Source organism: Nesoenas mayeri (assembly GCF_963082525.1).
Source record: "Nesoenas mayeri genome assembly, chromosome: 18".
Lineage (NCBI taxonomy): Eukaryota > Metazoa > Chordata > Aves > Columbiformes > Columbidae > Nesoenas > Nesoenas mayeri.
This window is the reverse complement of record NC_137566.1, coordinates 7,558,891-7,573,792: the sequence shown is the minus strand read 5'-3', so window position 1 is coordinate 7,573,792 and position 14,902 is coordinate 7,558,891. Positions and strand designations below refer to the sequence as shown.

Below are 14,902 nucleotides of genomic sequence, written 5' to 3'. Positions count from 1 at the left end.
CTACCTTCCTGCCATGCAGGAAAAAAACATGTAAAAAACACTTAAAAGACAGTCTTTGACATTCAACATTTTTGCAATTGTTGCTACCTTTTGTTATTTAAAAAAAACAACCACAAATACGCTTGCTAACTTCATCAACTATGGATCTCACAGAAGCATAACATCTAAGTCTGATTTTAAAGTAAAATTTCTATTTCAATCTGACCAATATAGATTTTTTTTTAAAGGAATTGAAATAAATTACTCCGGTGAATAGTGTAACCTGCCATCTTGATTCAAGGATTTTCTGCAGCTTCACAATTTTCATCACTCCAGTTACGGATCCTCCACAGAATGCAGCAGAAAGCATCCCACCATCAAGCTTTTGTTCATTATCTTCTCTGCACAATTTTTGAGGACAAAAGATCTCATGGAAGAACTCACTGCCAGCTGCATTTAAACGCATAAAAATCACACCAGGAGATTTAATATTTGTTTGGAACAAATCTGAACTCCTGACCAAGGCCTTTCAGTGAATAGTCATAAGAATCTTCTGGCACTTTGCTGAAAACACAATGCCAAAAGAAAATGGATTTTTTTTTTCCAGAAAGATACAGAACCATTTCAGGTTGAGGGTTTTTTTTTTTCTACCTAATGCGTTCATTCGCCATCTCCAGACAACTGCTCTTCAGAACCTATTTAAATATGTATGAAAGACTGCTCAATAGTCACGTACATTTTAGACCAGAACACGTAGCTGGTTTATGACAAAATAGCTACTAAAAATCTTAAATAATCACCACAGACCTGCTGAAAAAAATGTAGCGATAATTGTTAATGTTTTTCCTTAAATATCATGGCAAATGATTGCCTTATTGGTACATATTTATGGTCTAGCAATACAGATTTACATCACTGTCACCAGGTAAGGTGCATGCAGGCAATGAACTGAGATGCAAATGACTGTTGTTACTTTGATTTATGTTAAAAAAAAAAAAAACTTAATTAGAGAAGGAATAAATCCTGATTATTTTTTTTTTTTTAATAAAGGAAACCGTAGTGCTTGACCTATATAGGTGACACATATATGAAAGGAACCTAGGTTGGGAGGATTTCTTTTAAACGTCTTTCTGCTTGGCCAGACATCTCTGTTGTACAAGCTGTTTCACAGACACCCCCATCTCGTTGAGGAAAAGGCTCCCAGCCATCCCTGCACACCCAGCCCCTCCACCGCTCCCTTGTCTTCTCCCTCCTCACACGCTCTGAGCGGCATCTCCTGACCTTGGTCCGGGCTGGAAGCCATTGCTGTGCAGCGAACCCCCGGCTACCGCACAGCGCCCGCTTCTCCGCCCCCCTGCGGCTTCTCCTCAGGGGGTTTTACCGCAGCCCTCACCAGAGAAGGGCCAAAGGAAGGGCGAGACGGGGGCCACTCAGCCCGCAAGGACGGTGATCCCCTGTCGCTGTTATCGACCCGCCTGTTTATCCCTCCCCAGGGCGCTGAATGAAATTCCAGCCGCGGGTCGAGGCAGCCCAGGGCGGATCCCGCCGCTCCTCGCCCGCCTGCCCTTTATCCGCGGCTGCGCCCCCGCCCTTCCCTCCTTTCCTCCCCTCCCGAGGGCCGCAGAGACTCCGCTGCGCCCGCGATAAAAAGCCCCGCAGAGGCAGCCGAGTGGTGCCCGAGGCGCCGCGGGGAGCGCCCTGAGGCAGGGCCGGCCTGAGCCTCCCCACGGCTGAGGGGAGCCCGCACCCGTACACCTGTCTCCGCAGCGGCGGAAGGCGGAGCGGGTGTAGAGGGGCCTCTGTCTACCCGAGCGGGGTGGGATAAAGGCGGGCACGGCGTCCCCCCGCCCGCCGCCTCACCGGCTCGGTGCGCAGCTCTCCCCCTCCGGCTCCGCGCCCTCCGCCACGGACAGCGCGCGCCGCCTGCGCCCGCCTTTTTATAAGGCGGCCCGGAGATGACGTCAGCGCCGCAGAACGGTCTCCCGGCTGACGGAAAGAGCCGAAAGGCTTCGGAAAGAATCGGGAACTGGGTGCGGCGGGGGCGGGACGGGCCCCACCCACCGGAGCTCAGCGAGCGAACTGCTGGAGCGGAGCATGCTGGGAGTGCCGGAGCGAGCCGAAGCAAGCCGGAAAGTGCCGAGCGATTCCGGAAAAAGCCGAGAGGTTCCGGAAAGTGCCGAAGGGCGGGGCAGAGTGAGGAGGGTGAGGGCGCGGTGCGGGTGGGGCAGTTGTTTCCCCTCAGCAGCAGGGTGAGCAGCCTCGGACACGAAAAAAATACAAGATAACATCAGGAATCGGTTAAAACGTCCATGCAGCAGGGCGGCAGCTGGATTTTCTGTCACCGTCTCCTCAGCCAGGGTCAGTCTGGGCTCTGGGAGGCCCGAGCTGCTGCGCCTGCAGAGGATGAGCGACAGGTTTTACAATTCAAATCAACAGGCCAGACTCAAAGCAGCAGCCTCAGGAGTTTTACATTATTAAAATTATATATGGGTAAGGCTGTCTTTCTGAAGCCGCGTGCGGTGTCACAATCACAGGCCTGGCAAGGACAGGGCAGCAAAAGCTGCAAGCGCCTGTCAAAGCTATTTTTAAAAAGCTGATGAATAAATTCAAAGGAAAATGAGCCTTTAGTATAAACTGGATGTTTAAAACACGCACAGCAAAGAAGGTCTCCTCTAATCTCTTTAAAAAAAAAACCAAAACTGGCAAGGCAGCAAGAACTTTATAGGATTAAAGTGGTGAGTGGGTTTGAGTGATTTTTGAGTTAATAACGCTGTTTTTAATAAAAGTACTGAAATGGCAAAAGCACACTTGCAGTGACATTGTATCGCAGCCCGTGGGACGCCTGGAGCTCTTGTCTCCAAGGAACAGCGTGACTCAGGCTATTTTAATGCAGGATTTTCATAGGTGAGATGCTCTCCGTCAGATTTGATGCAAATATCATATGAAAGCGCCATGAATACCTGCATAAGACCTTATTTGCACTGCATCTTCATAATACCAAATGGCTAACGTTTAAAACCGCTGAAATGACAAAAACCAGAATAGAATAATACAAGCCAAGCATCAGTTCAAGCAGTAGTGCAACCTTAAGCTACATCTAAAAATAAATATTGATTTATTATGATCCTTTTGAAGTGCACTCATTCAATTCGAAATTCTTATTAGTGTTTTTGAAATAGTATTTGGGTGCGTTTTACTGAGGCAAAGAAGGGTACCATGTTTGTTACTTATTAAAATATATTTCCCGCAAAAACATTAGAAAACCCTAATACCTGTCAGCAAAAAAAAGCAGCAAGCTATTTTATCTTATATATACATCACCAAATCACTCCCTGTGTTTTGGCACAGACAATTGTTTCTAACAGACAGTACCAATTACTACCTTGGCAAAATGAGTCTCCAACATAATTGTAGATATGTAAGATGCAATTAAAATATCTCCACTCGGTATAAAAAACCCCAAACATTTTCAAGTGTACTAATGCCAGTCATATTGCTTCAGTGTTATCTGGTAAAGGATACTAGATGGATATTTCCAGTACCCCAGAACAATCACCGGTAACACCAGTCTAAAGAATTCCAGAGTCAGTTTACAAAATATATAAACCAAATGCAAATTTAACTTATTTACCAGCCAATTCTAAAGCCAAGACTAAAGGTTTTAAAGGCCTGAATTCCAAAGAACATCACAACCTTTTCTCAGAAATCTCAAGTGCTACATAAAAATCAAATCCAGATTCTCATACGGCCTCAACTTCGCTTTCTGCAGCTTCCAATTGCGGTGTCTCTAAGAAGAACACAAACCGATCTGGTAAAAATAGTCATTTTAATTTGCAATAGTATATTGCAGAACAACGTGCTGCTTTCTAGAACTCAGGAGCAAATTTTCTCATCTCAGAGGCCACCAAAATAGTTCAAGGACAGCACACTGTAAATCAGACAAACCTCCCAATACTATTTATCTCCTTTATTCACCAAAGAGCTGTAGATTTTCTTGACCATCCCTCTCCAACAGAAACCAACATCCTGCCCCTATAGACAAAAAAACCCAAACTGCATCGGCTTCAGATTAAAAAGAAAAATCAAACTTTAATATTAATTTAAACAGATTTCTAGAATGAACCATTCTCAGAATAATCCACCATTGGTACAAAAGTATTACAGTACTTGATACATAAAATACAGTAACATCGGTAAGAAATCCATTTACATAAAAAGAAGAGCCTTTATAAAATGCACCTCGGGTACCCCAAGCCCACTATTTCTCTCTCAAATGATGGCAGAACATCAGCAAAAGTGCTCAAATGAAGGAATTAAGGCACCGTTTTGCCACCTTTTTTTAATAAGAAAAAGGATTATTAGCTTCCATCAGACGCAGAATTTCTGTAGTTTTGGGAACTCTGCCCCATGAATTTACTATTATCCATGCAAATCTTCTAAAACCATGAGTCTGCCCTCTGAAATGGAGAATTCTGACTCCTGGAGCTAAGTCACATTCAATAGAAGCGTCAACACCGCTGGGCCAAGCACCTTTACCAGCCCCGCTGTCGTTTTCAGATGCTGTTGAGACAAACAGGGTGCAAGTACGTAACTAAAACTGAATTATAAAAAGACAGATGTAATAAGTACAAAAATAAAGTTCTAGCGGTAAGTTTCCGAGATCAATCGCTCTGTTAAGACTTCATAAAGCTGTGAGGTATTTTCACTTTCAGCAACAGAACAGCGCTGTGCACATTTTCAGCCCAGGAGTCTTTAACCTCTGAAGCCCAGAGGTCACCAAGACACTATATTTAAAACATCTTCCACATGTTTAAACACATGAAGGAAGCACCTTCAATTTTCCATAATTTACTATACAAAAACTTACACAAATCCAAAGCAAAGAATAACTTCAAATTATTTGCAACAAACGCAAGTTTGTTCTGCCCAACATAAACCTTGATGCAATAAATATGAATGCATTGATGGAATTATTTTCTCCTCATTCCTCCATTTACATGTAAACAGGAATCCAGGTCTGAAAGCACCGACATCCAAGGAGAAAGATATATAAACGGATTTATGATCTCCAAAAGGAAGCCTGCAGAGCGCCCTTTGGTAATGGGATTTCCTTTTGCTGTAGACATGTCTGGAGGAGAGAAAAAGAAATGTGTATCTTAATTTGCTCAGGAAATGTGATGGCTCTTATTGGAGACATTCAAAGCATTGCTAATAAAATGTACCCAAATTAATTTTGAAATGAAAGTACAAACTCTGAAGCTCTCACGTCTTAATATCGTAATCTGACATTCACATAACAACTTTAATAATTATTTTACAGTTTTGCAAGCTTTCTTAAGAAAGAAAGATGCAAGATGCCAGAGAGAGCGGTTCACAGTGTCTACTTCCTCACGCATCTAAGCAGGACAATAGATGCAAAGAAGCAAACCACTGATAAAAGAATAGAAAATAGCTGCACCAGAAATGACTCAGCAGAATCCTCCACAACCTGCGCATCTCTCCCTGCAACCCATCTCACCGAACGCCATTTATCATCAAAACACATTTTTACTGAGAAAAATTAGGTGCGAGGTAAGAAAGAAGTGAGATGTTTAACATCATGAGTATCATTAAGGTAATTTGAAAAGATACAAAAGCTGGGTTACATCATAGTGACAGGTCTGGACTATCAGGTGTGCTGCAAGCATGTGATTTCTATGTTGAATGAAGGGGAATAAACCCAAAACAAGAACACCTGAAAACTGAAAAAAAATTGGTTTACCTCCAAGAACTGCTTGAAACGCATTAAGGAGCCCATCTGTCCAGAGCTGGTGATCGCTTCAATTCTGCAGAAATAACAGCACGTTTCAAATTCTACTTAGAAAGTTGGGTTTGATTTACAGGTGGGTGTGGGAGCGAATGACAGAGATTGGAAAAGATGGACGAGTCATTTAAGAGCAAACAGTCAGCAAGTAGAAAACAAGGATTATTCCACATGCCTAAGCACAGATATCATACCTTGGGAAATAGTCTTCTCGGATAAGCAACATCATTTTCCAGAACTGAATCTGATACTGTTTCATGAGAGCGTTGCCACACACCTGCGGTACAGAAAGCCACAAAGATCAGATTCCAGAACTGGGTTTCAGACCAGCACAACTTCAATGAACCTCTTCAATATCAACCACTTCGTATTTTATCCAGACGTTTAAAAAGAATATACCTACGCCTACAATAAACCGAGCCAATCCTCTAAATGCCATTACTGCTACCAAAATTATTCATTTGTTCACTGCATGGTGGGCACTGATACCGATCTTGTGTTATTCCTCCTCTCACTCCAGCCTCCCTCCAAAAATAACAGCCTTCCCTAGGGCCATTTTTAAAATTCCAGGAGCCTTAAATGGGATCAAATACAACAAGAGCTGCACGTATAAAAACGTAAGTTTTTAAATCATGCAGCTCCAAAGCTCCATTTGCAAGAATATGGAAATATTCACATTCCTTTCTGAAGGAATCAGGATAAGTTAAACAAAAAAAAGCTCTTAACATCACAATGACCCTCACCTTGGCAACCCCTTCAGAAACTAAAATGTCACCAATTTAGATTTCTTGAACTACAAGTAACCTACATCACTTACCTCCAGAAAATCAAATAGAAGCGTAGCTGTCACGTCTGCCAGAGGCTCCATATTCAACATCTGAGCGAGCCAGCGCCAGCCGTAGTTCAGCCCATGAGGATGTGCCTATAAAGCAACACAAAAGTTACCCACCGCTTGTTTTAAGACTTGCAAAATGCTATTATTAAAAAAGGCAGGTTTCTGATTTACTTTCTTAAAGTTATTTTACAACAGCCTAACAAAACTTGATCATTATGAAAATATAAAGTAAAGGTCTACACTAAACAGTACTTTGCATTGCTTTGCTGATGATGGTTATGACCATCTCCCTTCAAATATATCATAAGCCAGTTTAAGTTCAGCACACCTTAATTACAGATGATGTTTACAACACATTTAATAGACTCTTGAGATAGTAACGAGGTTCTAGCTATAATGCCACCCATGCGTACCCCTTGTTTGTTTCCATAAGGCCACCGGAGTTGAATGATAGCAGCATAAAGACGAATCAATCCTGACATCCGTTTAAGAAAATGATCTTGCTCTTCTATCTTAGAATCCTTAACTTGATATCCAAGCATCCTAAGTATGAGAAGATGTTCCCGTATTAGTACAGCAAAACACATTCACTTGAGTCCCCGCAGTTCTCAGCTTACTTTAAACCAACTGCCCTGAGCACAGGGATACTCCAAAACCACGCAAGGCTGGTCATTACCCTCTGGATTGTATGTTTCACTGTATTATACCACGTGGAATATTCAAGTTCTATACTGGATATTTCAACCCGAATCAAGCTATGGCTATCAACTGTTCTTTGAGGATGAGGAAGAAGCAAAAGAGCCACTTCCAAAGCTGTAGGACACAGGGTGCTCCACGGAAACAAGGTCAAGGAGCTGCACGCTTCTTAGTAACCCTCCAGAGTCTACACCAGCACATCACAGCGCCTGCGCAACCAGGGATGGAGAAAAGCGGAGTTCACCCAGAATAATACAGTCCTCACCCCTGCAGGGTTCCTGCTGAAGAAGCCCAGTACTGGATTTACCTCTGGTAGTCTTCCATGGAAGTCCCCTCTTTCAACGCAGGGTAAAATGGCACGGAATAGGGGCACTTTTTGTGCAGATGAGCTAAAAAGAGGTCTCCAACTCGAGGGTGTAGCTCCCAGATTCCTGAGGCCACCACAGCAATTGGGAAAGCTGCATCATGGTGAGAAGCTACTTCTTCTTCTCCTTGGTTCTGGAGAAGGGAAAGGAAAGTCAGTCCCCACCCTTCCATTTCTCATACCAAAAAAATCCTCTCTTCTGTGTAATAAGCCTCCTCTAAAGGATCCTAATGTTTCCATGGCTATGTGGCCAAGCACAGAAAAGCTGACAAAGCCCCATGTTTTGAGCATACACACGGTTTTGTGATAGATCAACATTTGTAACATGTAAGCCTGTGTCCTGGTTTGGTTAAAAACAAGTTTCTCTTTTAGTGAATTTGCCTGTCAGCTAAAGCTTCGTATCAGCTGCATTTTCCTGGAGAACTAGATACATGTTTTGGTAAAAATAGTAATGCAATGCGAAGTTATTGATAAGCATGGATGGACATCTCGCGAGAGGGGCGACGAGAAACACGTGACCAAGGAACTGACCAACTGAGTATACCATCGCATTCATGGGAATACTTCATATAAAAGCAGGAGATCATGAGGATCTCGTCCCTTTTCCTTATGGCCGACATTAGGAGAGGACCTTGCTAGTCATCCCTGTGAACTGAGGCCAGTGACAGGCTGAATCCAGCTCCGGTTGGCTGCAGAGTCCAGTCCAGGACTTCGGGTGCTGGCTCTGCAGTTGCTGAGACTTTCAAGATTGGTTTTGTATATTTTTGTATTATTTTCTCTATTCTTATTAGTAGCATTTGTAAAACATTTTTCATTTTTCCAACTCTCTTCTCTCTGTCCTTCTTTCCCTCCCGATTGCGGGTCCTTAGTGGGAAGGGGGGAGAGGGAGGGGCTGAAGGGGAAAGCGGGAGGAGAGGAGGTTACCAATACATCTGCCACGGTTTTATTGTCACCCTGCAATCAAAACCCTCGACAGCCTGGAATTTGGTTCTTCCTCCTAGAAGAGCTAAAATAGGCAATGAGAAGATAAACTTAAGCTCTTTCTCCTTTCTTTTTTTAATCCAAAAAGGACTTTCTCTAATCAAGATGAACATTAATACATGCAAGCTAAACACCTGGTAATTTTGCTCTTAGGAGTTGAAGACAGAGGACAGTGTCCACAAGAACTTAAAGCACTAGCTACCTTTGTCATCCCAATAAAAAGAGTATTTCCTCACCACAAATTTCTCCGCAAGTTTGTAATAAACAAAATCCAGCCCCTGCGGATGCTGCGTCACTGACACCGTTCGCCCTCCACTCTGAACGGACTTTCCAGAGAGCAGGTTATTGATCTTGTCAAATATCTCTCTCAGCTGAGAGCCTGCAGGAATCAAGAAGCAGGAGATGAGGAACCAGCAGACAAGTCTTAACCACATCAACTTCACAGAAATTAGACCTACATCCCGAAGGGCAAAGCACCGCAAACTGCGCATTTGCTACAGCTGCTTTAAGAACTTAAGCACCCTGAAGAAAGATGCCTCTGAGGGAAACAACAAACCTTTAAAACATAAGTAAACACCATACTGCAAAGACTTGGGCTGTGTGCACACCAGCCTTCTGTTGTAGGGATAGAAGCTATAGAAACATGGGATACGTTGTGTCCTACAAACATCTTGATAGCAAAAGGCACTTCAGCTGGATTGGGGTCTTGGTGTTTTCCTGACCTGCTATTCTAGAGATCTGGCTCACAGGGATTGTAGCTGCTTTCTGCAAGTCTGTTTTTATCTTCTTAACCTGTAGAACAAAGAAACAACTTTAAAAACCTTTAAAGACAAGTAAACCACTATGACAGTTTGGATGAGCAGACTGTTAATAGAGGGTGTCCTGTTTCCCTAGAAATTCAGACAATCACTCTTCAGCTGTATTAATCATCTGTTCGTACCTCATTGTTGTCTTTGCAGTTGCTGATTTCACTGAAAGAAGCAACACACTGCTCAGCAGCATCTTGAAGCTGCCGGTACCACTGCATGGTACTTTCTTCTGCCTTCACTTGAAGTCCTGGTATTAAAAAAAAAATAACAGAAGACTAAGACAGGTCTGAAACTTTAGAAAACCTAAAGAAAACTTTTTTTTAAAAATTGCAAGGAACTAAGAGCTTCATGAGTGTTTTTCCCCTAAATTTAGTTTAAAAGTTACGTTCACAAATTACCTACAAGTCTGCAAGCTACAAGACTTGTCCTTCTTCAGCTTAGTAGCTGATAAATGCAAGATATCTGGATTTCACTTTACTCTCAAGGAGGAGGCCATTTCAGCAGTCTGTCCTCGTATGTTTTGTCACATCATGGATAACATATCTACAGTCACAAGGCAGCACAATGTTATTTTCTTATATTCCAACATATGACATACTCTCTAGGAAGAGTAGGTTTTGCTCTCATTAATATAATCAATTGATGCTGCATCGGTTTAATTTCAAGAGTTTGCTGCCAGCAGTCCTATACCCATTTTGCTGCTTGTGCTAAGAGTAAAGGCTACAAGAAGGTATGTCATCACAAAAATAAGATTCCACAGTAGCATTTAGCCTAACAGTGAAATAAAGTGTAAGGAGACCAAAAAAAGGTGTAACCAACCTTCTTTCTGCTGCTTCCCCCCTGACTGCTGTGCAGGGGTGGGAGTCTGAGCCTTCATCTGCTCTTTTTTCAGTAACTCTTTTTGCTTTTGCCTCTCTTCCTCTTCGTCTCTTCTCCTTTTCTCTTCCACAGCTGCAGCGATTTCTTGCTGCATGCTGGAGATCAACCCTCGCATCTCCTGCAGCGCTCGTTCGGTGTTGGCCACATCCACTTGAGTAGGGAAACCTCTCTGTCAGGAAATACGGAGATAATCATCAGTCTTTCGTTCCACTATCTGCAGGGGAACAGCAAGAGTGAGGAGCCTTCAAAGCATCGGCCTTCAGATTATCTGGGAGCCGACTACACCTTTTATCCTCTTTGGTGAAAATACCTTTTTCTCCTTTATTTTTACATAACATCGGTCATAACGTTTGTAAATAATGTTAGTCCATGACAACCTCGCAAGATCTTGGACAACAAAAAATAACAACACACTTGGACAAGTATAAGGGAAACCCAGAGCAAAGCCCAGGCAGCTTCCTCTGCAGAAGCTGGGTCAGAGAATTAGCCTTATGACAGTGTTGTATTTGTCAAGGTTTGTATCCCACCATTACATAGAGAAATAAATATTTTAAAAACCTACTTACAGCAAAAAGGCTTATGAGTAGAGGAGAATCATAATGTGCTGAATATCTAATAATTTATGAAGCACTCCGCTTCCATGGCTGTCTCAAAAAGGAAGTTAACAGCATCGAGAGTTTACAGAATTTAATATTCAGTCTTTCTCCTGTAGAAATCCTCATGCATTTTTATAAGCCCTTTTCAAGACATGAGCTGAAGTGCCTCAGAAAAGAATCTTCCTTTTAAAGAAGATGCTTTATAGGATGAATATCTAAAAACATTTCTGTGACATCTTCTTTAACGGCCTCATAACAAGCTGCCTTTGGAGACAACTAAGGAAGTTTTATGAAGGAATAACAACTCAAGTTAGGAACAAATCTAGAACCTCTACCTCACTTGTGGTGCGGATGAGTCCTGACACCAGCCCACAGATCTGGTTGCCACGATTACTGTACGCAGAAAGGTCGATCCTTGGCAGGTCTTTGTGTCTGTAATTGGGATCAATCTGCTGGTTGAGCTGCAGAACTTCCTCCTGGATGGAATAAAGGCGGCGCAACCTTTCCTGCCCCTCTTCCTTCCGCAAGCGCTCCAGCTCTTCCTGACGCTGCCTCTGCTGCTCTGCCTCGCGCAGTTTGAGGTTTAATACCTGGGGAAAGACAGAAGACACACAAAATACTTAAATAACCCCAGACTCAGAGGTCCCTCCTGCTCCTACAACATTTGCCATTGCTGCATTTCCGCAACTCAAGGTCAGCACCAGAAAACACATTTTCACTCCAGGAGCGCCACCTAAACACAAATAAACCAACTGGTCTTTCCAGTTCCCATCGAGTAGTCATGGTCTTTTATGAAATAAAACTCTTACAAGTCTCAGACCTTTGCTCTGTGTCTGTGTTCTTCCTTCAGCTTCTCTTGCTGCCCCTGTGCCTCCTTTGAGCTACAAAACACATAAAGACAGAAAAACTGTGTCCAAGACAAGCACAAAACACAAACAGCAAGTAACTTTTAAAGTAAGCCAAGGTAAAGGAACTTTAACTGTCACAAATATCGTCTTTTTCTAACCACTGAAACCTCAACAGTAGCCAGAGATCTACTCTGACAGACAAACAGGATAGTTAATGTAAGAAAAGCAGCAGGTGACATTTTCAAGCTCAAGTGACTAGCATAGAGATGTCAGGCACAAGAATTAACCTTCACTTTGATGAAATGCTATAACATTTTAAGGCTACCAGAGCTAATCTCACCTCTTCTCCATTACTTCTTGCAAATCCTGGAATTCCTGATGCTGCTTTAGCTCCTTCAGTTCATCAAAGCGCTTCAGTTGTTCACTTGCCAGGTCGGACACTGCCCTCACCATCTGCTCTTGCTGCTCCTGCCGCTGCCTGAGCCCCTCCTGCACATCGCACCGCAACGCGGCAAACACCGACATTTCGGCAGAAGAACATAAAAATTCAATTACCCAAAGTGGGACAATGTCTAGGATAACTTATTGTCCTGAGACTTTTACCAGAGCATTGTTACATTTGGTTATGTAGCTCTCCTGTGACTCACATATATCCTCAACATTTTTTGTGTGTGTTTTTCCTTATGTGGTGGTTGTTGTGTTTTGGTTTGGATTTTTTACCTTTCCTTTCAGCCTGTGCATCTCCTCGTACATCCGAATGCAGCCTTCGACTTCTGTGACTTTACACGGCAGAACAGCTGGAAACACCTCGTGATCCATTTCCAGCAGGCCAAGATCTCCATTTCCCTGCGTGTTCAGCACACAAGCAAAATCAGTGACCAAGTACAGCATCAGCAACTCACAGAAAACATCGCGTAAATGAAATCTCCTAAACCACTCATTATTTTAAGAGAAGGAGTCAATCAATGCACAACTTTTTAGAGTAGTTACATACCCTGGTGGCGGAGCCTCACCATTTTGAATATTCTCCAGCACCTACGTGAATTTGAGATAATTATTTTTCCCAATGACTAAAACTGGGAGCAGAGACACCAAGAGCCTGTAGGACTGACTGTCACCTAGAAAGGCCAGACAGAGTCCCCATGTTCTCTCCACATTCTGTGAGTATGTTACACTGGAAGGAGTCAAGACAGGTTTATACTTTGAATCATTCTTCAGGAGGAGTCTCTCTTATAATTTTCATCAGATCTTGTTGCTTTATTAAGATGTTTTACTCACAATACATTTTTAAGTCTAAATGAGGGCAAGACCATGTAAAGCTTTACCGCTCAGTATCACTGTTATGTGGTGAAGTCATAATTTAATGCATAGCAACAGATATGTTTTCTTTTCAGGTGCTCCATCAACTTGATTCCCTCCACAACGCAAATGCTCATTGCCCAGCTCGTAAAAGGGAGCCAAGACAATTCCACGTCATCCAAAGACTCCAGAGAACCCAAAGGGGCACTCAGGGAATCCTGTGACAGGCCTGACCCCGCTCTGCGACCTGATCTCTCCAAACGGGTGAATCCTGTGCTATCAGTCCATACACTTACACAGCTACAACTACGTTTTCCTCGGTTATGGTGAAAAAGGGAGTTTGCTTCTGGCCCACTATGAAACATTCTTCTATGAAGACCTTGTTAATACAAATTTTATTATCACCTGTTTATCCTACAAGAAGTTGAAACTAAGTATGTTTTTCCCCAGAAAAACAGAGCACAAACCAAACTTTATCAGACAATTCATGGCAGCAAGTTGGCACTTTTCTGTCACAGCTGCTCACGCATGGGTTATAATCAGAGGTACCTTTGTTTCGCTTGGCTGTGCAGGTGGAAGTGGTGAAGAGCCCCGGCAGCCGGCAGACGTGACCTCCAGAGGAGACGACCCGTCTGTGAGGGGAGCAGGTTCTTTAGGCGTTGAACTTCTGGAGGGTGCGATTTCTGGGGCCGATTGCCCAACCACTCTGTCCAGGACCCAGCCAGAGTACGGGGACAGCACGACGGGAGACATGCAGCCTTCCAAGAGATCCTGGGGAGAAAACACTTTGTGAACACGACACATATCTAGAAAGCAATGAATCATTACCACACATCGAAAACACTGGCATAGATCCACAGGTGCTTTAGAACCGCAGCTCAGAAACCCATTTATTCAGCTGTTTTTCCAACACTTTCCCCAGGTTCCCCTATTTTGCAGGACCACCACACTTGAACCTCCTCCTGTACCAGCCCCTCGTCCCCAAACCCTGCGATATGCATTCAGGAGGAACGACCCGACCTGCTGGAGGGGGAGCTGAGGGGCCCAGGTGCTGACACACCAGGAGCGGGCGGCGCAGACAACATAACGCGATATATACTGATACATTTCAAGCCCTAGGGGCTGTTAAGGAGGCGAGAGTCGATGTGTCACCACCGGGCCCAGTCACGGGTCCCAACTCAGCCACCCAGCCCCTGTGTGTGCAAAGCGGAACCGCCGCGGCCCGGGGGCCCCCAGCCGCCCGGCAGCCCCCACCTCATCGTGCGGCCAGCGGCGGCCGTAGCTCAGGCGGCCCTTGCTGGAGGAGCTCAGAGCCGCCAGCGTCTCCCAGCGCAGCGCCCGCGACTCCATGGCACCGCTCCGCCGCGCCGGGCTCAGCCCCGCCCTTCCGCTTCCGCCCGGGGCGGGGCCGAGCTCCAGACCGCGGTTCGAATCCCGACCGCGGTTCGAATCCCGACCGCGGTTCGAATCCCGACCGCGGTTCGAATCCCGACCGCGGTTCGAATCCCGACCGCGGTTCGAATCCCGACCGGGCCACCTCCCGGGGTTTTTAATCGAAAATACAGGTTAATTTTCTTCCTCTTGGTGGTTGTTTTGGATTTATTACGAGAATAATGTTGATAACGCACTGATGTTTTACTTCTAAACGACAACAAAGGGAAGGAGACCCTAGACACAGCACAACAAAGAGCAAATCGCCACCATAATCAATTAAAATGTATTTATTGTTTGCTTTATCGTAGCACCGTTAGGATTTTAAAATTGTTAAACACACCCACAATTACAAAACTCTCAAAAAACTGATTCACTTAGA

The 14,902-nt window shown here is 44.0% G+C and overlaps 2 protein-coding genes across 2 annotated transcripts in view; both read right to left on the bottom strand.

Annotated features, from left to right (window-relative positions):
• Positions 1-1,882, bottom strand: part of SPTAN1 (spectrin alpha, non-erythrocytic 1) — a 45,940-nt gene extending 44,058 nt beyond the window's left edge. Inside the window, exon 1 of the mRNA XM_080355658.1 lies at positions 1,840-1,882. The gene's annotated coding sequence lies outside the window, so the exon portion shown is untranslated. The remainder of the gene's footprint in view (positions 1-1,839) is intronic.
• A 2,160-nt stretch (positions 1,883-4,042) lies between these two features.
• GLE1 (GLE1 RNA export mediator) lies at positions 4,043-14,462 on the bottom strand. The gene is made up of 16 exons (XM_080355916.1): positions 14,344-14,462; positions 13,639-13,860; positions 12,511-12,636; positions 12,131-12,279; positions 11,763-11,823; positions 11,278-11,532; positions 10,287-10,515; positions 9,599-9,714; positions 9,381-9,450; positions 8,895-9,037; positions 7,621-7,811; positions 7,031-7,160; positions 6,600-6,704; positions 5,977-6,059; positions 5,741-5,804; positions 4,043-5,107 (listed from the first exon to the last, which is right to left on the bottom strand). Exons 1-16 carry the CDS (start codon positions 14,437-14,439, stop codon positions 5,039-5,041), a joined length of 2,109 nt encoding a protein of 702 aa, XP_080212042.1. The 5' UTR covers positions 14,440-14,462; the 3' UTR covers positions 4,043-5,038.
• Positions 14,463-14,902: the final 440 nt, after the last annotated feature.